At 49.5% G+C, this 24,116-nt stretch overlaps 1 protein-coding gene across 1 annotated transcript in view; it reads right to left on the reverse strand.

Annotated features, from left to right (window-relative positions):
* Positions 1–482: 482 nt before the first annotated feature.
* LOC144833838 (intercellular adhesion molecule 1-like) overlaps positions 483–24,116 on the reverse strand; it is a 317,957-nt gene continuing 294,323 nt past the window's right edge. Inside the window, exon 5 of the mRNA XM_078689192.1 lies at positions 483–6,544. Within this exon, the coding sequence (XP_078545318.1) occupies positions 6,462–6,544 (83 nt within the window). The 3' untranslated portion in view covers positions 483–6,461. The remainder of the gene's footprint in view (positions 6,545–24,116) is intronic.

Raw genomic sequence — 24,116 nt, forward strand, 5'->3', positions numbered from 1 at the left:
CCTGACCTTAAAAAATATTATTGGGCGGCCCACCTGGTCGCCATAACTCACAGAACTTACCGTCGCGCAGATGATCCGGGCTTTGCAATAGGTAGATGGCTATTGCCTGGAGGGAACTACAACAGGGCACTATATTCTAAGCCATGGCGGCTTCCCCTGACAGGACCAACTAAGCACTCAGTACAAATCTGGCAAGCGGCGACTGTAGGCCTGTGGTGGGAGCGAAAACTTACACTGGCTACTCCCCTATGGGATACAGAGGCACTGGGCAGTCTGTGGACGTCGAAGGGGTTCGATAAATGGGACCTGATAGGGATCTCCAAGATAGGGGACTTATGGGTGAGGGGCAAAATTAAATCGTTTCACTCCTCACAACAAGAATATGACTTAGCCAACTCAGAATACTTCTGATACCTGCAGGTGCGTCATGCACTACAGACACAACTTCAGAAGGGACAAAAACATAATGTCCAGCCCAATGCTTATTTATGTTACAAAGAGAGCACTTTAATCACACAGCAGAAATTAATACTACACAATTATTGGATGCGTCTTACAGGATTGAAAACTACATTGCGTTAGGGAGTGAGACATTGCACGCCTTCTTCCATGTGCCTTCTCAGTATCCTCCCTTCCTCCAGCTGTGGTTGAGGCCTTTTATATACAGGGTCACTGGAATAATGCGATTGTGCGACTGTGGCGATTTTCTCATAATTATAAATTTCCCGCGTTTTCCACATAATCCATTATCATGTACATAAACTACAGATTTTAACAAACAAAAAAATTGTTTCTCGTTCAAACAGTTTAAAAGTTACTAAAACGCAACAACACGTGTTGCTGTGCTGTGGAAAGCCCTTTGCAAAGGTTGACTAGTCACCTTTCTGTTGCTTATTGCTATATAACGGTGTTAAAGTGGTACTAAAGAGGTGCAACTAAAACCCAAACAGTGTTAACAAGTTCAACATTGACAAAATAATGAAGTGATACTATAAAGCAAAATGTACTGCAAAATGCCACATAATTTGCCTTTTCTTGCTGCATAATTTACTCAACTCTGCCGCATAATTTGTTCCTCTGCTACTGCATAATTCCAGTGGCCCTACATAGACTGTCCACAATAATAAGGGCCTTCATTTCTCTTACAGGTAAATTATGCAACTTCAGTGCAGTGTCTCTTTATCCCTTTTTGGCAATAGTCTTTGAGTGTGGGCAGACTCGCCTGTGCATGTCTAGTATCTTGTCGCTAGTGCTGCCCTGCTAGCTCATTCCACGGCGAACGCGGTCACGGATACATCGTACAGCGGCCCATTTGAAAGTTGATGCCGACCGTTGCAGCGGCTTTCCCAATTCATTAGAAGTCATTGTCAATACCATTATTCATTCTGACCTGCTTGGCAATCGATAACCACCATATTAATTAACGTTCTATGGTTGCAGTTTTATGTTGATTCCAATTATTCTGCGCCCCCTCTGGATTGGACCCCTCCGGCCCAACCCTCTGATGTCTTCTCGATGAGTTACCTGCCCCACCTACACCCCCCACGTCCTGATGAAGACCCCGTTCTAAGGCTCAACGGTTACCTACCATTTATTTTGGGGTCGAAACATCGACTGTTTTTCCACCTTCCCAACAGCTTGCCCTACTAACTAATATGATATTTACACAAGCGTCTTCTGCATGTTGTTGTACCAAATAAGTTATGAACATTATATGTCCTCTCCTGTAGCTGGCTTTAAGGTGAAGCCAGGGTTGAGTTATGTATTCTTGCATAGCTGCAAAATTGATATTGCATTTTAGATTGTAATGAAATCTCTCACTACTTTTCTCACATTGCACTACCCACCCCTCCTTACCCTCTCACTATTTGGGGGCACTGTTTTATTATGATGATGACGAAATGATTCTTTGCACTATGTTCTGTACTTTGAACACACACTGTAATTAAATAACAAATGTGTCTATGCTATACATTATTTTTTTGTGTTTATTTTCTAACATTTCTGATCTAAAGTCTCTATGTACTGGGACCCCTCTCTATATGTACTGCTAGCTTCAGAAGCAGTTTGGACAGCACGATCAGAGCGGGTTGGCTCCTGGGTTCACATCAGTGGCTCCTCAGGTGTAGGCTGCCCTACAGCCTCGTTCAGGAGGATAGTTGCAGAAGAAATTGGGGAAGTGAGCCGGGCCAGCCGAGTCAACCTTGGCAGCAGGCTTCCTGGCCAGCTATGGCTCGTGTCTCAGCATGCCATCTGCAGTCTTCAAGCTAAATCACTTGCGATGGTGTCTTCTGGAATTTGAAACATCTAGGCCGAGTAGGCCTTCTTGCTTTGGTGGCAATTCTGATTTCCTTCAACACGACCACAGTGATAGCACTAGATACTCGAACCGTGGCAAAATGCTGGTTAACATGAGTCGTTCAGGTATTATCATATTGCAGCTTAACAGAAAACTGCACTGAGCGTCTGGGGGAACCATTTCACAACACAGATCGTTTCTGATTTTGTGCTCAGAGAAAATAAGCTTTCTCTGGGTGCTTCTCATGCTAGGGACATGCTGAGATTCTCTGGTCATCTTGCACGGCCAGACATACTCCGTTCCCCTCTCAGAAGGCAGGCAGACCCTCCACTCAGAAAGTACAGACTTCAGGTGATGTCCACTTATCTCTGGATGACCGGCTGTTATGCAGGCACCAGCGTAGGTCACTCATCAATCTTTTAAGTACTTTGTGGAGCACTCGCATTCTCTGTCATGAAGAAAAACTTGGGACTACAACAAAATGGTGTGCTTTGGATCCCAATTTGATATACATTTTCCAGATGTGGATCCAAAGATTAAGGCTTCAGAAATGGTTTGGTTTTGTTCTCTTTCAAGTGTAATTTTCAGGCTACTCTCCAGGCTAAAGCCATGGTGCAAAGTGATGGTTCTCACAGCAGGTTGCAAAGGAGATGGCTACAAGCAAGAGTGTTTACACAGGGGCAGAATGAAGTGTGAGATCTCAGCATCTGGATGTCATCAGCCTTTCATAACGCAATTATCAAAGACAGATGAAAGGACTGACCCTGCCTAGAAACTGCCTCACTTCAAACAACAGTGCTGGAGCCCCACCATCTTTCAAATGACAGCGGTCAGGAATAACTACTCATCCACCCTCTGCTCATTGAATTTCTAAAGGTAGCCCTATCTCCATCCGTCTTACTTCAGTATCTGGGCCTCCACTCTTCAGCCACAGGAACACATTCACTGTCTAGACGAAGCTGTCCTCATCTTGTGCTAAACCAGGGGCATCCAAAATGGATCCCACTGGCCACTGTATTCAAACTTCCACAACACAACAGAGTCGTACTATTGTGCATGTGCTGCACACACATGCACTGCACATGTACATGGGATGTCAACGCAAAGTTCTCAGTTTCAGATAATAGCTGAATTTAATATGAGTGGGGTCAGTAGACCACACACACACTGAACAGAGAAAAAGGTCTATTCACAAGATTCATATAACATGGCATGGCATGTTGTCACCACCACATTATGTGATACACCCAGGGAATGAGCAGTAGCTCACTACGAACTCAAAGGGCACACTTGGTGCACTCCTCCGAGTTGCAGAACAGGTTCTGAACCTCATGTTACCAGGGACCGGCTTGGACTTCTGTGCAAACCCTAGATTAGTGTGATTTCAAGGTCATAATATGTAAGGATACCAGTTTAGCCAGTTACCAGTTAAAGGTGGTCAGGCACTCAGGACAGGGGGTAAAGGCTTTTTTTTATATGAAAGGGACCTCCCTGTCCCAAAATAACAGCAAGGCACTATATGCTCCTCTTACTGCCCTCTTGCGTTCCCCTTACTTTCTAACGTCCCCCTACAGTGGAGAGGTGTGGCTCACTGGTTAGAGGCGGCAGAACTGTAAGCAGAGAACGGCCCGGGACCAGGGTTCAATTCCCGACGCGGCAGGGTCTTGGACCAGGGTCAACGGACTCGATAATTCTCGCCTCAGTGCCTACTCTAACCAGGGAACACACTCGGTGACTCTGGGCATTAAGCTTGCCTCATCTCTACAACGGCCCCCCACAGACGCCGGGGATGCCTGGTTTCACCCTGGAGATACCCAGAAAGGGAGCATCTCACAGGGAAAACCAGGACGGGTTCCCCAGCGGTCTACAGCACCAGGACACTCGGGTAGAGTAACAGTGCGCTTTACAAGTATCCCACATTTACATTTACTCCATCCTTTGTGCTCATAACATAAAGCTTCCCTTATCACTGTACCCCATACAAATAACTCTGGTTGAACTGTTGTCCCAAAGCGTCTATATTCTATCATACATCGATCTCTCTCTATCTAGATAGATTTTACATGTTTTGGTGCGTTGTATGTATCGCCAATCAAGTCTCACTTAATGACTTTGGATTAGCATTCATAGGTGTTTAGGGACCTTTGAAAACGAATAATCGTACAGCCCAGGATGATGTATTGCAATAAAGGCATATGCAAGGATCCTGTCTTCGGTGGAAATACCATGGCTTCACTCCGTACCTTCTCCATGTCTTGGAAAACTGCATGGGTGCAAGAATACGCCTTTGCTTCAGGCCTTAAACCCTTTGATGGTGACCTATACCAAGAAGAGCAGAGGATATTGTACAGCCAGAGGGGGCAGCAATAACTAAGCGAAGTTGATAGTGAGGTTGGGTGAACCAGGAGACTGAAAAGCACCAGTTTGACTTATAAAGCCAGCAGGCTGCTGAGCTATTGGTGGCCATTATTGTGAGCAGAGAGAGGAGATTGGAGGAATTTAGTTTGTGTTACTTTTCATCCAGATTTTAGGTTTCCACTAAAATCTAAGATAGAAAAAATGACAACCAGTGACACAAGGTTAAAACCAGTTTACCAATAATTATTAAATCGGGGTCAATTAATGGCTTGGGAAACATCAATGTCTTCTGTGCAGGGGCCCTCTCCCACCCCCACCCCACCCCCTCAATTGAAATCAAACTCTCTGTCTGGAACTAAATGTCTTCCTTGAGATGAGTTAATTAGAAGTGGTTGCTATGTATACTTGGAATGGGGTGTGGTCTAGCAGAAATGTTGTCAATTGTAAAACCAAGGAGCAAACCTGGGTTCTAATCCCGTCTTCCTCAAATGGCCGATTGGTGTGATGCCAAGTGAGTCACGGTATCGTTCTCCGCCTCATTTCATTAGCTTACTTATGAGAAGCACTCAGAAATGGTGACGTTGGGCCTTTTTATCTGTTCCTCTTTAATTCCAGTGTGGCTGGTAACGAAAATTACTGATACTATAATCATAATTGGGAGATCTGTGGGAATCCCATGAATCCAGTAGCTGAAAGCTCCAGGTAAAAACTCTGGGAAGGAATGAGGTATTACCAATTCCCCTGCAAAGCCCTCATTATTAAGGGGACCCTCAGGCCCCAATTTGTAATCCTATGTAAATACGCCACCCCGATGTTACTGGTGCTTCCGGTATTAGTAAACAGGGGGAATGGTGGGGCATACAGGGTCTCACAATGAATGACCTCATAATGAGGCCCAGTCACGGCTGTTGGCACTAAAAAGTGGCGGGAGCGCGGGGCAGCAGAGGCGGGTGGAATTAAAGATTTAAAAAAATTACCTGATGCTGCCAGACGCCTCGCGCCTCATTGCTCCTCTGATTCCTGCTCACAGATGTCCCTGGAACACCATCAGAGACTCCTCATCCAATCCCCACAATGCTCTCATGCTGCATGAGAGCAGTGCGGGGATTGGTCTGAGCGGGCTGGTTGAACACTCACTCAGGCACAGGGAGTCAGGGCCGTTTCTCCATCCGCTGTGGAATACAGCTGGGTTGGAGAAACCTACCTCTGCATGTCTGTCTGGCCACTTATAAGTGCACTCCACTCCTCCTACCCCATCCTAAGGCGCAGCCCTGCCCCTCCCTGCACACACTTGGTTCAGCCAGCAGCTGAAAAGTAAAATAATAATAAAATATAATTGTATTTTTCAGCTTCTGGCTCTGAGCCAGTGGGGCAACGCACCTCCGCCATTGCGGATGAGCCACTGCTAATGAGACCCTATATGAAGACCTAGCCCGTTGACATGTTCTGTAGAGAGTTGTTTGATTTATCTGTTGTGCCATACATATCTTGCCAATGTTACACATGTAGAATATATTGTTCAAAGCAAGAAGTATGCCAAATTACACTTAAGGCGCACGGTCAAAAAATGTACATTTGAGAGAGCGAAGCACAAGTGAATTTTTTTTTGCACTCTTACAAAATATTCATTTTCAAGAGAGGAGGAGGAACCCCATAAAGCGTAATCACATCTGATGCTTAAGTCCCGGTGAGTTCTTCTGTTTTTTTTCCGGGCATTTGAGGGTACAGATATCCCACGAATTGCAGTTAGGGCTGCACATGTAGCTCTGGCATCTTCTGTGTCGGAGGACTGTCTTGAAGATCCCTAAAACATGTGGCAGACCATAACTAGCATTGCCGACAGGATGGTTCCAGAACTTGCTCTGTTTATAAGCTTCGAGGGATTTTCTGTAAAGAAATAAAATAGATTGGTTTCAGGTTAGTGTTCCACATTAGAATCTTTTTGCTTCTACCATATTGTGGGGTACTTGTTTGCTAGAGAATGTAATTTCAAAGTCTTACTAATGGGGCCCACTCCATATTTAGGGACTGCATAAAGCGAAATACCAAGAGCAATTTTTAAAGTCAGATTAAAAAGGTGACGGTTTCTTATCCTTTTATACTGTTAATATTTTGACAGCTGGATCTTTTCTTCACTTACTGCTCTACAGAAATGTAATTATAATTGAGACTTTTATCACGACCATTCTATGCGATCTGTAAGGAGGCCAAGGATTGGATAAACATAAATTCTGAAAACCTTCATCACCAACTCATGGGCACTACATGAAACTCGCACTGCCTTCAACCTCAACTCCAAAACTCTCTACTGTGCACAGCCACGAACATCCATCCACACTTTGAACTCACCTAGACACCTATGGATGACCCAGTTTGCAGTATGCCCTATTCAGGACTCTTTATGCAAGAAAAGCAAAACTACTGGGTCACAACATCTGGTAAAATGAAATTGTCGCAAGAGGCACCAGACAGGAGGTAAGCAGAATTAGGTTTATTCACCAGTAACAAGTTTGTTCATCAGGCACAAGGGCACCATCCAACTGTCTGCAACTGTCCCCCACCCTAACATTCTGAGCCTCAACATTCTATAAAGAAACCATAGGGAAAGAGTAAACCAGGAAGGAAGAACTGGGAACGAGAGAATTCACAATAAAGGTGGATGCAATGTAAAGAAAACCCACTAGGGGCCCGATTCTGATGCGGTTTGGAAAGTTTCCCAACCGATTGGGTTTGAGAATGGTTTCTGACTAAATCGGGTCGGGAGAGTCCAACCGACCGAGTGCGATGCATCCGGATGCCTCCAGATACGATTTGGTTAGACTCCCATTGACTTCAATGGGAGCCTTTGTTCCGATCGAATGCATAGGCTCCCATTGAAGAAAGGGGTGGCTGGGGAAAATCGGGCACCCTGTGGCGGGCACCCCCTGATCCCTGCCACACTGTACATGGCTGGTAAGAGGTGACCCATGGGTACCCCCACGGGCCCAATTGGGAAGGCTGTGGGTGCAGGGGGGCCAACTACGAGCCCCCAAAGTCTGCTTCTGACTGCTGATTGAGTCAGAAGTCACGATTAAGAAAGGCAGTCTAAATCCAGCATCGTACTCAGTCATTCAGAAATGTGCCCGTAGAGACGTACGATTCTGCTCTGTACGGCTTGGTCATTTCCAAATGCCATTGGTTTCGGATTGGGATATTCCTAATGCCTAACTCGCATCATACTCGGTCGGTCACAAACCTTTCCGAGTCGGTCGGAAAGACACGTTCCCGATCCGATTTGGACGGAGCAAATGCCGTTAAGAGGTCTTCTTAACTGCATCAGCATCAGCCCCTATGTGTACAATTTCATTGTAGAATTCAAAGATATTCCACATATTCCTCTTCAGGTAATAAGGGTTAAATGAAAATGAAGAATAGAAATTGATAATTCATGAATAATCCTTTACGAAGGTGTTCCTTCCTGGCAGATGCCTTCACACATTGGGCAATAGAAATGTCAGATAAATCACCAGCAGTTTGTGATTCAAAATTTGTTTCTGAATGGTTAGACATGTCACAGCCATCCCTATGGGCATGATATGGGGCAGACCTGAGCTCATCAGCAGTCAAGGAATTTTCAACCACATTGTGCATTACAGAACCTTTATATTCTGGGCTACTGTTCTCAAGATACAGTTACAACACCACGACTCCCAATTTTTGCCAAGTGCTTTATGCTCCAACACTTCCCATCTTGAGGAAAAACACTTTGTTAATTTTGAAATGTTGATTTTTTTGTTATATTTGGTCTATCCTTTCTCAATGTGCCCTGAAATGATAATTCTCACAAACTCTTCTAAAAGAAAATCATGGGGCTGAGCTGGTTGATTGAGGTCATATCTCATCTTGTAATTCAAAAGGTACATGTTCACTTTTTCAGACACCTTCTGGGAGTTGACAATGCTGTTTCTTTGCTTACTAACTGGAGTTTCTGGGCCACCAAGGACATAAGTTAAATACAGGTTGCCCACCTTTCAATAACGGTTACCGGTGAGAGTCCTTTACTGAGTTGGGTGAAATCCTGTAAGGCCACAATCTTTCTCTTACAGTCAGGATTACTGGTTTGTGGTTAGACCAGGTCAAGTGGATGCTATCTTTAAGGCAAAAGTTGGACGTTCCACTTGACCATAGCATTGAGGGTCATACAAAGCAATAGTATGTGAGATATTATGTGTGCCAACAAAAATAGTTTGGGCTGGACTGTTCCCATGGGGAACAGGGTCAAGACTGATTTGCATATGGCTGGGTCTGAACTGGAATGGCATGGGGGGGCAAATAAATGATGGCTTTAGGCCCATATCTCTGTACTGGGGTGAATGTTTGTCATTGTGCAGCATTCTGATCGATTGTTTTTTTTTAAAAAGCTTTTATTAAGAACATCATCAGACATGTACAGTGTGATAAGGCTTTCCATCCGTTGAACTGCAGCGCAAAGACAGCAGGTAATGATTTAATATACAATCGATCCGTGGAACCACAATACAGGCAGCATTTCGCACTCATCCCACCCCCATGCAACTGCAATATAAGTCTGCATATATTACATGAGTGCTCCACACACTGGTATGACAACATAAGGAACATGATAGAAATAAGAAGGCATAGCAAATATGTCCAGTCCATCATTAGGCAGGAACAAGAGAGGCAACATCAGCTGCCCATGCATATAGTCAATACTGGCAGTGCCCAACCCGCTATCTTGCCATGAGTAACCTGCATCGCCACAGTGTAGTATCTTGGTATTCCCTATGCTACCCTTCTCTCCCTCCATTGGAATGTTCATGTGATGCACCTTTCAGAATGTTGGTGTCCTGGCTGTGAGTTTACAGTTGGCTGGGCTGAGCACCATGCTGGATGCTCCTGGTGGGGTCTCTCTATATATCTTGGAATAAAGCATCACTAAATACTACTCAACGTGTGGACATCTCATCATTACACACAGCTCCTCAACTCATCGCTTAATCACCGCCCTGATTGGGTGAGTCATCGCCAGCCTAATCACCCGGGACGAGGAACGCCCGCAGTGGACTCCATATATCTCGTGGTCTAGAGGCCATGGGTTGTGTTTCAGCATAAACCCCTTTTTGCTCCTGACAATACACTACGTCCCGTATCCATTCCTTAAACTTCGAAGCTCTGCCTCTCCCCATCTACAACCCAACCGTCGTTTGGCCAGTAATGCAAGACCTAGAAATGTTCTACAATGAGTGGGTATGTATGCAGTGTATCCCAGCAACATGACCAACGGATCCCGCTCTAGAGTGGCACCCAACATTTTTTCGCGGGCCCCGTGTACCTGTGTCCAGAATTCCCACACCCCCAGACATTACCATGCAAGATGCATGAAGCCCGCCCCGGCCCTCTTACACCTCTCACATCTATCATTATCAGACAGATGAAATCTGTATTTCTTAGCTGGGGTGTAGTAGATACGCTGTAAGAACTTATAATGTATAATTTTAAACTGACAACTAGCAGAGATTTGTTCTGTGATCCGACAACAGTAAGCCCATTGACTTTCTGAAATCTCCTTTCCTAAATCGTCACTCCATTGTCTGCGGGCCGTTCCCTCCACCCCGACAATGTGATCGTATACTACTATATATGCCCGATACCAAGTGCTTCCCATCAGTGGAATTAAGCAGGATATGTAGAGGGTCAAGAACCTCCGGTTTGCCAGGGAAATCAGGAAGGACTGCCCCCATCCCCTGCCTTAGTCATACATACAAAAAAAACTCCAAGGGGAGTGGGTAAATATCCCCAAAGAAGTGATCCATGGTACGGAACCTCCCGTCATGAAACAAATCACCCCAATTTGTAACATTAAGTTTTTTGCACATAGCTCGGAATCCTGATTCCTACAATACCATCAGTTTCGGGTGATAAGAAAGAGGGAACCGCGGAGAATATAATACCGGAGCCTCCAGTATATCCGCAAATCTTTTCAAGGCGTCCACTGTGCATGTCACCGTTGTGGACGGTAGTTCCATGGCGCTAACCGGCCCATGTATGATACCATCTAGAGAAAGGGGCCTCGCTAACCAATCCTCCATTGCTATTTGCGGCATATATGGTGTGGGCTGTAACCAATGATAGGCATAATGAGCCTGTGCACTAATATAATAGATCTCAAAGTCTGGGATGTCAAAGCCCCCTCTCTCATAGGGCTGCGTAAGAATGGACCATTTAAGGTGCAGTTGTTTACCTCCCCACAATAACCGGATCAGTTCCGTCCGTAGAGTTTTAAAGAAAAAAGCTCCGGGGTAATAAGGAATATTAAGAAATAGATATAAAAACTGGGGCAGGACAACCATTTTATTGAGAGAGGCTCTCCCCGCCATCGACAGGGGCAAAGAGATCCAGCGTGTGATATTGTTTGTCAGCCGCATGATTGCTGTTCCATGATTCAACCTCAGTGTTTCTTCCTTGTCTTTAGACACCTGTATACCCAGGTACCGAAGGTCAGAATCACACCACTCAAGGGGAAAATCGAATAAAAATCTAGGTACCACAGTCGTAAGTGGGAAAAATTACGATTTCCCCCAGTTGATATTGACACCCGAAATCCTGCCAAACACCAAAAATTAAGTTAAGGGTTAAGGTTGTGTTTCGGATCTCTAACGTACAAAGTGACGTCGTCAGCATACAGGGAAATCAAAATTTGTCGCTGATAACATCGAAACGCCCTGTCCTGATGTATCTGATGTAGTCTAGCCGCCAGTGGCTCAATAGCGATAGCAAAAAGGAGCGGGGAGAGCGGACACCCCTGCCGAGTGCCACGCGATATGGTAAGGGATGTAGACAGATGCCCATTTATCAACACCCTAGCAGTAGGCTTATAGTACAGCAATTGTACCCAGGATATGAACAGATTCGGAAACGCCATTCTCCGCTTCTGCATCTTGTTGGCGCGCATTCCTTTGCTTAAAAAGTAAGACGCGGCTGTCGCGAATCCAATCTCCCCATCCTGCAGAGACCTGTCGCAGTAGAGCAGGACGAGATTCCATTACACGTTCAGGTGATAGAATCAATGTGGCCCCACTATATTGCCCCAGTGCATGGCGACACGTCTCCTTAAATTATGAAAGTGGCAGTAGGAGTCACTCACCAGCATTCACATACACAGCCGGCCACCACCAAGGCTCTCAGCACGTCAATCCACCAAAACAATGCTTGCACCTTTCTGTGCAGTATCTCCTCGTCCTAAGGCACCCTCACGGTACCAAATGTCGTATGGCGCATAAGGTGTAAAGCGTGGGCAAAGTTTCCAATGGCAGTTCACCAATCCTGTCACCAAGCCCTCACCATCCCAGGCCCTGTCGCCTGTTCTGCCAGCCTCTCAAATAGAAACGGGCAGTCCGCCTCACCCTAGCAGGATACGCTGAATACCCAAGGTACAGGTAGCCCCCAGAATCTGTACGTCAAATCCAACTCAGCTCAGCCCTCCATCCAGGTATATACGGAGCAATGCCCTGAATGCAAGGCGCACACCAAGTCCACATATGCAGTCTGTGCCTCCTCAAATGCAACAGCTGAAGCCCTTATGTGAAGTCTCCGCATGAACTGTCAATATTTTATTCCACAAGGGTCACGGTGGCAATACTGCACTGTCCGACATACGGCCGCCATTTTGTCCCGTCAGGAGGTGGAGGTATTAGGTAGTCATCCAGCGCACTATATCGGCCTCAAAATGCTATGCGATAAATGTCCTGTGTGGTCCGGAGGTCTGCGCATCCCAATCGTGCCTTAATACGCCTCGCAACCTCCCGTGGCTCTCACCTTCAAGGCGCACTGCACTCTCTCAGTCGCGGTCCCGCGGCCTACACTACACGTGGCCGCCACGACCCTCTCGTAGGTGCTGCCCCCTGGACACCGCTCCAGCCCGCACCAGGGGATCTGCCGCTCCTCAGCACGCACTGGGCTCTTCACAACGTTCGCGCTGCACCGGTCCGCAATTTTGGTACTGCCGGTGTCACAGAGGCAAACGCTCGCGGTCGTGCAGCACGGAATCTGCAATTACGAGCAGGAGGACAAATGGAGGATATTTTGCCAAACTGCGGGAGCCTCACCAGAACGCGGCCATTCCGCTTGTGCTCCACCTAGCGCCCCCCCCCCGCATTCTGATCAATTGTTCTTTTAACACAAATATGTTCATCTCTCCCCACCTAAACTGCACACCATTGGCAGTAAGTAATGTTTCAGGACAACCTTCCTACCTAAACATTTCCATTCAAAAATCGATAACAGTACCATGGCAAATCTTAAGAAGGGAGGGAGTCTTTTAAATGCTACCACTATATCGAGACCAAATTTCTGTCAAGGATTCTGAGTCCACCTGTCAGGCTTCATTGGTTAGGTATGACACCTGACACATCTGTCATAACTTGTACTATCTTAACTGTCCCTAACAAAATGCTCTACCTCAGCATCCATTAGCAGCCACAAACAATGTGATCTATTGAGATTCTTCAAAGCAGACGTCCCCATATGGCCATGATGGCAAGTTTTTAGAATCAAGGAATGAATTCCTTCTGGAGGAATGCATGTATCCTTATGAAAAAAGAAACCATTCTTGACACTAAATTCCTCAGAAACTTGGTGATAGGGGTGTCAAGGGGCTTGCAAGGTTTTGATTGGAAGCCAGCCCTCATTGACATATTTCATAACTAACTTAATAATGCCATCTTTCAAATCGTCTAAATTCCACATATATTCAGTCAGATGGGAGTCATTACCCCCAGGTCCCTACGTCCTCGACACCTTCCAAACTAATGAGATGATACTATCTCTGTCAGAAAAAAGAAAAAGAAGGAATGCTGGACCTACCCTCCCCCTCCCGCCGGGAGTACATAAGGGTACATGTCCCAGCATTCCCTCTGTTTCTTTTTTCTGTCATTCTGACAGGGATTGCTGGGGCGCGAGGAGCTTGGAATGGGCTCCTGCGCCGAACTTACCTCCGCTGGGGCTTCGTTGTCCTCGGCGGCTTGGATGTCCTCTCCCTCCCTGCTGGGCTTGGGGGGAGTGGCGCGGGCTGCGTCTGACGGTCCTCTGGGCCGCGCGTGGATGTTGGACCGCGTGGGCCCCGCGTCTGCCCGATGGCCGCCCCTCCTGCCTGCCGGGCTTGTTAGGGGGCGCGGCCGCCTTCGCGTCTTTGGTTGGCTGGGTTGGGTATGCCTTCCTGTCATGGCGCTGCCTGTCTTCCGGTTTGGACGTAGTCAGGCGCTTCTGTCCGGTCGTTTTTTTGCTGGTATAAACGAGGGCAGCTGGTGAGTACCGCGTAGCGGTTTTTCATTCATTGTGCTGTTTGCTTTTGCTACTGCAGCCTGTGTTGTTCCTCTGCTGTACAGGATGGGGAAAAGTTCGAGGAAGAGGCATCACAGGGAGAGGTCCTCTTCTTCTTCCTGTGACTCACGTTCTCCTTCTCCTGCCCGGTCCAGACGCCGTGGTAGGGGTGGGGATGCGCGCTTGAAGCGCTTGATCAGGGAGACCCTTTCAGAGATGGGTTCTGGTGGTGCCGGACGCAAGGCTCCTGCTGCGGCTTCCGGTTCTTCTGCTTCTTCTGCTGACGAGTCGGCTTGGACTGGGGACTCTATGCTGAAGGGGAAGTATATAGACAAGGACGCTCTTCCTGGTATCCTGAAGCACGTGAAGCAGAATATGGGCTTTGCTGATGACGCTGTTCCCAGTACTTCGGGGGGTTCTTTGCTCCGCCAGTTCCAGAGTTCTGCCACGGTGGATGTTCCTGTTCATCCCTTTATTAAGGATGTCCTGAAGAGGGAGTGGGCTGATCCAGATCGCATTCTGGTTCCACGATTTATGGCCCGTCTTTACCCCCTCCGGGATATGGCTACGGATCTTCCTGATTCGATCCTCATTGACTCCTTTGTTGCAAGTTTGGTGGGTCGCACTTCCTTGTCTGAGGACGCTGTGCTGAAGGACCCTGTGGATAAGAAGGCTGACGGGGCTCTGAGGAAAGTTTATTCTGGCTCTCATCTGGCCTTGAGAGCCGGGGTTTATGGTACTTATTTGTCGCAGTCTCTGCTGGCGGACATTAAGTCTCTTTACCAGTCGATGGACGATGCCACGGACTGTTCGAGTCTTCTTGAACACATTGAGCGACAGGTTGAACTTCTGTCCGATGTGTCTTTTGATGTGGTGCGTGCTGCTGCTCTTTCTGGTGGGGCCTGTGTGGCGGCTCGTCGCAGTCTTGTTCTTAAGGACTGGAAGACGGACTCTGCGCAGAAGGCTTGTGCCTTGCGTTTGCCCTTTCAGGGTTCTATGCTGTTTGGGGGGGAGTTGGAGGCCAAACTGCACAAGCTGTTTAAAGAGAAGAAGCATTCCTCTTCTTTTAAGGGTTCTGCTTCTGCTGCTGCTTCTTCTGCCCCCTATAAGTCTAAATCTTTCTTTCGGCCTTCCTTTCGTGGGAAGTTTGGGAAGGGCCGAGGGAAGTTTTCTTCTGGCGGTGGTCGGGACCGTAAGGCTAGGTCTCCTCCTCCCCCGAAGCCTCGCTCCTGACTCTTTGGCTGTGGTTCCTGGGTTGTTGGTAGGAGGGCGGCTGCGCTTCTTCCTGAATGCCTGGGTTCAGTCATGTTCAGACGCTTGGGTGTTGGATGTTCTGCGGGAGGGTTACGAGGTGGAGTTTTCTGTTCCCCCTCCAGATTCCGGCCTCCGCCCGACTCCCTGGCCTGCTTGCCGGTCCAAGAGGGCCCACCTAGTCCAAGGGGTGGAGGATCTTCTTCGGAAGAGAGCTGTTCAGGCAGTTGCTCCTTCGGAGGTGGGGTCGGGCTTCTATTCCCTGATTTTTCTGGTGCCCAAGAATACCGGGGGTTTCCGCCTGGTTATGGATTTGAGGGTCATGAACCAGGGGGTGTTGCGGATTCCCTTCCGCATGGAGACCTTGCAGCGGGTTATTCCTTTGGTGCTACCGGGTCACTTCATGTGTACCCTGGATCTGCAGGACGCCTATTACCATGTTCCGGTGCATCCCAGGTCCCGTCGCTTCCTGAGATTTTGTGTTCAGGGGTGCCACTTTCAGTTCCGGGTTTTGCCCTTCGGCCTTCGCTCTGCCCCGAGGGTCTTTACGAAAGTTGTCGCCCCCTTGGTTGCCTGGCTTCATCTCCAGGGGGTGATGGTGTATCCCTATTTAGACGATTGGTTGATCCATGCTCCTTCTCGGGTCCTGTTGTTGGAGGCGAGAGAGTTGGTGTGCGCGGAGTTACGGCGGCACGGTTTTCTGATCAATCTGCCGAAGTGCCAGCTGACTCCTTCCCAGGATCTGGTGTTCATTGGGGCTCGGTTTCGCACAGACCTCAACCGTGTGTTCCTGCCGGATCCTCGGGTTGTGTCCCTGTTGTCCCTTGCTCGAAGGTTCCGAGCGGGGGGTTCCTTTCGGGTGCGCCTCTGGTTGCGTCTTATGGGTCTGATGGCAGCGACTGTCTTTACGGTGGCTTGGGCTCGTTTTCACCTCCGCCCCTTGTGGAGTTACCTTCTGTCTCTCTGGGATCCGTTGTCCCGCGATTGGGAGTGTCTGGTGCCCGTGTCTCCTGTAGTCCTGCCTGCTCTGCTTTGGTGGTCGGATCCGGTCCATCTGTCTCAGGGGCTCCCCTTGCAGCCCGCTCCGTCGCTGGTCTTGACGACGGATGCCAGCGCTTTGGGGTGGGGGGCGACCTTGGGATCTCGGTCCCTTCAGGGTCGTTGGTCCCGGCTGGAGAGTCGCAGGTCTTCCAACTGGCGGGAGTTGACGGCTGTGTCCCGTGTCGTGATGGGTTTTCGGGCGTGTTTGCTGGGCAGGAACGTCCTGGTGAGGTCGGACAATATGGTGTCAGTGGCCTATCTCAACCATCAGGGGGGGGCCCGTTCGGCTTCCTTGAACGCGGTGGTGGTTCCCTTGTTTTGGTGGGCGGAGGGTCATCTGCTGTCTCTGGCTGCGATTCATATCAGGGGGGTGGACAATTGTGCGGCGGATGTCCTGAGTCGCTGCTTTCCGGCGCCTCTGGAGTTGTCTCTCACCCGGGTTGCGTTTCGGCTTGTGTGCGGGAGGTTTGGGCTTCCCTTTCTGGACCTCTTTGCCTCCCGGCTGAATGCGCAGCTTCCCCGCTTCTGCTCCAGGTTTCGGCAGGAGGGTTGTTGGGGGGTGGATGCCCTGTCGGTTCCCTGGCCTTCCCGCCTGCTCTATGCCTTTCCCCCTCTGGCTCTGATTCCCAGGTTTCTGTCCCGTCTGTGTCTGGAGGATCGGGAGGTGGTTGTGGTTCTGCCCTTTTGGCCTCGGAGGTCTTGGTTTCCGACGGTTCGTCTTCTGGCTGTGCGGGGCCCTTGGTTTCTCCCTCTTTCCCCGTCTCCCTTGAGGTCCTCCCCTCCCCTGTCTCTTCTCCGCTTGCGGCTGTCGGTGTGGAGGTTGAGAGGCAGGGGTGGCGGCGGCGTGGGTTCCCGGAACATTTAGCTGTTGCCATTCAGGGTTCCCGTAGACCTTCTACACTCCTGTCCTATGATCGCCACTGGGGTAATTTCAGTCGTTGGTGTTCGACCTTGGACCTTTCCCCTTTGCACTGTTCTTTGCAGGCTGTGCTTCAGTTTTTGTGGGAGGGTTTTGAGAAGGGTTGGGCTGTGTCCACCTTGCGTGCCCAGTGGGCGGCTGTCCGGGCTTTTCGTTCCCCGTGGGGGAATCTGTCTGATGATGAGGACTTGGTCTCCAGGCTGCTCCGCGGTTTTTCTCTTTCTCGTCCGGTTTCCCGGCCTTCTTTTCCCCTGTGGGATTTGCCCTTGGTCCTGCGGGCCTTGATTGCTCCTCCTTTTGAGCCGTTGTCGGAGGTGGATTTGAAGTTTGTGACCTTGAAGGTTGTGTTCTTGGTGGCCATCACGTCTGCCCGGCGCCTTGGCGAGTTGGGGGCCTTGATGTCTCGGGAGCCTTTCCTGTCCTTTTCGGAGGACGGGGTGGTGCTCCGCCTTGATTCCTCCTTCGTGCCTAAGGTCGCTTCTCAGTTTCACCGGTCCCAGGAGTTGGTCTTGCCTGCGTTGGGTTCTGTTCTGGATTCCCCGGGTGGTACCTGTTGGTCCTTGTTGGATGTGTGCCGGGCTTTGCGTGTTTATCTTGAGCGCACGGCGGCTTTTCGGTTGACTGACTCCCTGTTTGTCTCCTTTGGGGCTGCTTCCCGTGGGCGTAAGGCTTCGTCTGTGTCCATTGGTCGCTGGCTGAAGCAGGTCATTTCCTTGGCCTATTCTCTTTCTGGGGCCCCTCCTCCTGTGGGTGTTCAGGGTCGTTCTACAAGGGGGGGTGGCGGCCTCCTGGGCTGAGGTCCGGGGTGTCCCTCTTTCTGAGATTTGTAGGGCGGCCACTTGGGCTTCTTCCAATACTTTCATCAGGCATTACCGTCTTCTCAATTTGCTGGGGGATGAGGGCGGTTTTGCTTTGGGGGTGTTGGGTTGTGTTCGCCCATGATTTCTGTTCTGTGCACATTAAATGCCTGATTCTTTGCTGTACTGGTTGTTTTTTGTGTTTTTTGGGATGAATGCCGGGTTTTGCTTTGGTATGTCTCATTAGTTTGGAAGGTGTCGAGGACGTAGGGACCTGGGGGTAATGTCCTATTACTTACGGTAATCTTCATTACTCCGGGTCCCGTAGTCCTCGACACCTTCCTGACTTCCCTCCCTCCCGCCCTGTTTTCCGGCCTTCATCCTTTAGCTTGGTATTTCAGAGGGAATGCTGGGACATGTACCCTTATGTACTCCCGGCGGGAGGGGGAGGGTAGGTCCTGCATTCCTTCTTTTTCTTTTTTCTGACAGAGATAGTATCATCTCATTAGTTTGGAAGGTGTCGAGGACTACGGGACCCGGAGTAATGAAGATTACCGTAAGTAATAGGACAATCTAGGACACGCATCTATCACACTCACAAAAACAACCACATCCACCTCCCCACCATCATCATCCTCCTCATCTTCACTTGCACAAGGTAAGCAAAAAAATGTACTTGAAGTGCAGTTTATCTTCCCAGGCACTACCTAATCTCAACAAAATATTCCTGTAATTTAGAACAAAACCTTGCAGTCCATGCCATAGCAGAACACCCTCCACCTGGATACAGAATATAAACAAGGGGCTTGTGATCAGTCTACAAGGAAAATTATCTTCCCCCAAATTAAATGACGAAAATAGTTCACCACCCAAACACATGCAAGGATCTCCCTCTCTATGACTGCATAGCATCTCTCAGTTTCATTCAGGGCTCTTGAGGCAAAAGCTATCACCCATCTGACATTGTGGTTTCCTGAGGAAGAACAGCTTTCAAATCGTATATGTGCTAGCATTTACTGTAATGAGACATTATTTTCCTACAGTGAAAGTTTTTAAGGTGGTTCCAGAAATGTTCTGGTTTTTGATCTTATCAAAAGTGCCTAGTTGGTAAATATCCCATTGGTACGCCACCCCTTTATGTAGGAGTTTTCTCATAGGCTCCATTAAGGTTGCAAAGTTGTGCACAAACTAAAAATAGAATTCTCAAGGTCTCAGAAAGGACAACAACGTCTCCTTATCAGGTGGTAGGGCTTCCTTTATAGCACGTATGAGGGAGTGCTTAGGTGTAACGTTCTAGTGTTTCGCGGGTCTCGGCTGAGACCCGGAAACACCTCCACACATTGTAGCACCTTCTGGCCAGGCGTGGCCAGAAGGCTTTAAATAAAGGGACCGGAGTCGCTCGGGACTTCCGGTCCGTACCTGCAGAGCTGTGTGTGCTGTCCCCTCATTGCACGTAGTATGACCGGTGGTCCGTGGCCTGTGAGTCAGGTAGGCCACGAGTAGCTCCCTTACACTGGCGACGAGGGCGGACACTGGTGTGGAGAGCCCTACGGCGGAGCAGCGTCCCAGCAAGTGCGTCGCGCCTACCTGAAACGTGACGGCCTGCGCCGGCGGCGGAGGCCCTGCTGTGCCGGGAAGGTGAAGGCGGCGCGGAGTTGGGCCGGTAAGCAGCGTGAGGGGAGCTGCGTCAGGGACCGGCGCTGTCCGTGTGGTGGAGTCTGGAGCGAGTGTCAGGCCTGGGAGGGCCTGCGACGGCCTCGTGTGGTGCGCGCATGCGCAGTGGAGACGCCCAGAGCGTGTGTCGGGCCTAGAAGGCCTGCGCCAGCATCGTGTGAGGCGCGCATGCGCAGTAAAGACGACTGGAACGGCCCGGCGCTTGTGTGGCGCGAAAGGATCCCTGAGGGCTGCGAGTGCAGCGTGTGTCCTCGCGGAGAGGAAAGGAGCATCTGGATCGCTGGGGAAGCCCGGTGTGGAACGGGAGAAGTCGGATAACAAACATTGGCAAATCCAAACTGGAAAAAATTTTTTTTTTTTACAAGATTAAATAAATGAATCAATAGCACAAGTAAAAGCACGGTATAAGGCAATACATAAAGACGGTGAACCAGGAGGGGATTACGTCACCAATAAGACCCAACTATGTCGGGACAAGAAGGGGCAGCGACAGGGGGGGCACAACAGGCTGCACAACCAGCAGCAGTGGCAGGAACAGTGGCACAGCAAGCAGTGGGGACAATAATCCAACAATCCCCGCACTCACAAATCAACCCCCTGCCACCATTTAGTGCCCACATTGAACCAAATACCGCCGCACCAAGATGGGCAATGTGGCTGCGCCGTTTGAACAATTACTTCACGGCAACACGCGAGAAGGACGATGAGGTGAAACGCTCCCTCCTGTTGCATTTTGGAGGAGATGAACTCCACAAGCTATTCACACACCTACCAAATACAGGTGCAGCAACAGACTACAACGCGGCAGTACAAGCGCTAAATGACCATTTCGACCCTCAACTAAATCCCCATTATGAACGATTCAAATTTAGGCAGTCCAAACAAAGAGAAGGGGAGACCATGGATGCGTTCCATGCAAGACTCCGGGAAATGATAAGCACCTGCCCGGACGACGATCAAACGAAGGAAGTGACTGCCCAACTGATCCAGGGCTGTAGAAGTAAGCATTTGAGGACACTAATTCTGCGACAGTCGCGCATTACGCTGGACGAAATACTGATGCTCGCCAGGTCACACGAACTGTCAGATGCTCGTGCCACCGCAATGGAGGAAGCTATAAATCCATCCACCAGCCATGAAGTGACAGTGAAAACAGAAAGAGTGGACGCAATGAGAAGCAGCAACAACAGGGGCAGAGGAAGGTGGCCGACCCGGACGCAGCGACAAGCCCCGTGTGGAGCATGTGGATATGAGGAACACGGCCAAAATGGCTGTCCTGCACGTGGGAAGGCATGCGCCAAGTGTGGCAGAATGAATCATTTCGCGAGCGTCTGCAGAGGGGGCGCCAGAGGAAATTTCAGAGGTCGAGAGTCAGCAGGGAAGAAAACTCCAAACAGAGCTGTCAGACAACTGACGCTAGAAGATGCCCATGGGAAATCGGCTGCAACGGGGGACAGACCACAACCCCGATATTCACAGTACCCAGATGAACCGTCAACGGATGAAGACGATGAGTGTTATTACGTCTCATTCGTCAGTGAGTTGAAGAGAAGACGGAGACCGCAACCCAAGTGCGAAATACAGATCGATGGATCAACAGTAACGGGTGTAATAGACACTGGGGCAACGATCAATGTGATGGGGTGTCAGCACTTAACGCCTTGAGACCAAGACCGGAACTGTTGCCATCGAAAGCACGCATCCTCACATACTGAAGCACGAAACCATTACCCCTAAAAGGAAAAATGACTGTGCAAGTCAGAGCAGAGGGACAGGAGCTGACTACAACGTTTCATGTAATAGATCGAGAGGCAGATCTACTCATAGGAAGCCACACCGCAGAAGACCTCAAGTTGATAGCGTTCGCAAATATAGTGAAGGCGCTACACACAGAGGAGCTCCTACAAAGATTCCCCTCGCTATTCCAGGGTCTGGGCACCATCAAACGACCGCCTGTCAGGCTACACATAGACAAAGCAATACAACCGGTAGCTCTGCGCCATAGGAGGATTCCATTCCACCTGCGGTCAGCGGTGGAACAGGAGCTGAAGAATCTTGAAGAACAAGGCGTGATTGAAAAAGTGACGGGGCCAACCCCGTGGGTGTCACCTATGGTAATCGCACAGAAGCCCCGACAACCTGGAAAAATCAGGATTTGCATAGACATGAGGATGCCGAATAGAGCAATAAAACGAGAGAGACACCTCACGCCTACAGTGGATGACATTTTGACCGATTTAAATGGAGCGCAATGGTTTTCTAAATTAGATCTTAATGCGGGATATCATCAGCTCAGGCTGGCGGAAGAGAGTCGGTACATCACAACGTTTTCTACACACTTGGGGCTGAGACGTTACAAGAGACTCAACTTTGGAATAACATCAGCAGCTGAGATCTTTCAGAACACCATCAGAGAGATCCTATCCGGGTTGAGCGGAGTATTGAACATAAGTGATGATATCCTGATACATGCAAAGACGAGTGAGGAGCATCATAGACGACTAAAGTCGACACTCCGAAGGTTAGCGGAGTTCGGAATCACCTTGAATAAGGAGAAATGCCAGTTTTTCAAGCAATCAATCGAGTTTTTTGGCTATGTCTTCGACGCGGAAGGTGTCAAGGTGGATCCCAGGAAGTCATCAGCGATCAAAAACGCCCCCGCTCCGATGACAGCGTCAGAGGTGAGGAGTTTCATGGGGATGGCACAATACTGTGCCAGGTTCATTCCGCAATTAGCCACAATTGCCGAACCGCTAAGAAACCTGACGAAGAAAGAAACGGCGTGGAGATGGTCGAAAGTAGAGGCGGAGGCGTTCGAGAAAGTCAAGAAAGCGCTACTGGACAGCACGACGATGGCCTACTTTGACGTTGCCAGGGCAACAGAAATTCTGGTGGACGCCAGCCCCGTAGGGTTGGGCGCACTCCTCACCCAAGAGTCAGACCGGGGGTGTGGGTCCCGTTGGCATTCGCAAGCAAGGCCCTCACGGCAACCGAAGCAAGATACTCTCAGATAGAGAGGGAGGCGTTAGCAGTTAAGTGGGCCTGCAATCATTTTCATCTCTACATTGCTGGACAGCCCTTCAGGATGGTCACCGATCATCAACCACTTCTACCGCTATTCAGAGGGACCGCTCCACACCCTCCACCACGGATTGAGAGGTGGGCCATTCAAACGCAACATTACCAAATGGAGCTGGTGTATCGTCCGGGAGCAAAGAACCCGGCCGACTTCTTGTCGCGACATCCCACAGAGAAGGAAGAAAATGGGAGCGATCAGGAGGCACAGACGGAGGAGTTTGTAGACATGATATCACAGCTGGCGTGCCCCCGTGCACTGGTGGCCGAAGATATTGTGAGTCAATATGAACATGATGCCACGATGGTAAGAGTTACAGCGGCCCTTGACTCAGGGTCCTGGGAGAGTTTCCTGCGCAACGTGAGCGACTGGAGTGAAGCCGATCGAAATCGACTATCCCAAATTTGGAGAGTGCACAACGAGCTGAGCAAAGCCAGCAATGGACTAGTCCTGAGAGGGTCGCGGATAGTTATCCCAGTAACGCTCCAAGACCACGCAACCCTGCTAGCCCATGAGGGACACCAAGGGACCAGAAGAATGAAGGCGAGAATGAGGGAAAAGGTATGGTTCCCTTACATGGACGAGAAGGTAGACAGCGTGGTAAAGAACTGCCGGGCATGTCAGCTCACGAGTACCCCAGAGTCGCCAGCCCCGATCATTACGGAGGAGCCATCACCATCTCCGTGGAGCTGGATCAGCTTAGACTTTGGTAGTTTCCCGGACGGGAGAGTGACAGTAGTAATGGTGGACAGTTACACCAAGTACCCATTGGTGGAGTTAGCAACATCTACCAGCTTCGCAAACATCCACCCGCTGCTTAGCAAGACTTTTGCGCTATTTGGCATTCCCCGGAGAATTAAGACGGACAATGGTCCGCCATTCCAAGGAACTGAATTTAAGGAATTTTTAAAGGAACTAGGAATAAAACATCACAGAATCACTCCGCAATGGCCGCAGGCTAACGGGGAGGCCGAGCGCTTTATGAGGACAGTTAACAAAACCATACGAATTGCCATGGTCGAGGGCAAAGACCCCGAGGTAGCGCTGCAACTGTTCCTGAGGGAATACCGGAGCACCCCGCACAGCACAACCCAAAGATCCCCGTGGTCACTGATGTTCGCCGGACCAAGGAGGGATCGACTGCCCATGGCTGACAACTGGAAAGTGGCGCCATACCGACTGGCGGCCACCCAAGAACGACGGCGACAGACCAATGAACGGGCTAGTTACCGGAGGAGGGCTCAAGACAAAGAACTCAGCCCAGGAGACACAGCGCTGCTGCGAGCCAGAAGACCGGGAGGCAAATTCCGTACGCCCTACGAGGTCGACCCGTGGGTCATCAAGACGACGAAAGGTACGGCAGTGACAGCACAGAGAAATGAC

The sequence above is a fragment of the Lissotriton helveticus genome, chromosome 1_1 (assembly GCF_964261635.1).
Source record: "Lissotriton helveticus chromosome 1_1, aLisHel1.1, whole genome shotgun sequence".
NCBI classification, from domain to species: domain Eukaryota; kingdom Metazoa; phylum Chordata; class Amphibia; order Caudata; family Salamandridae; genus Lissotriton; species Lissotriton helveticus.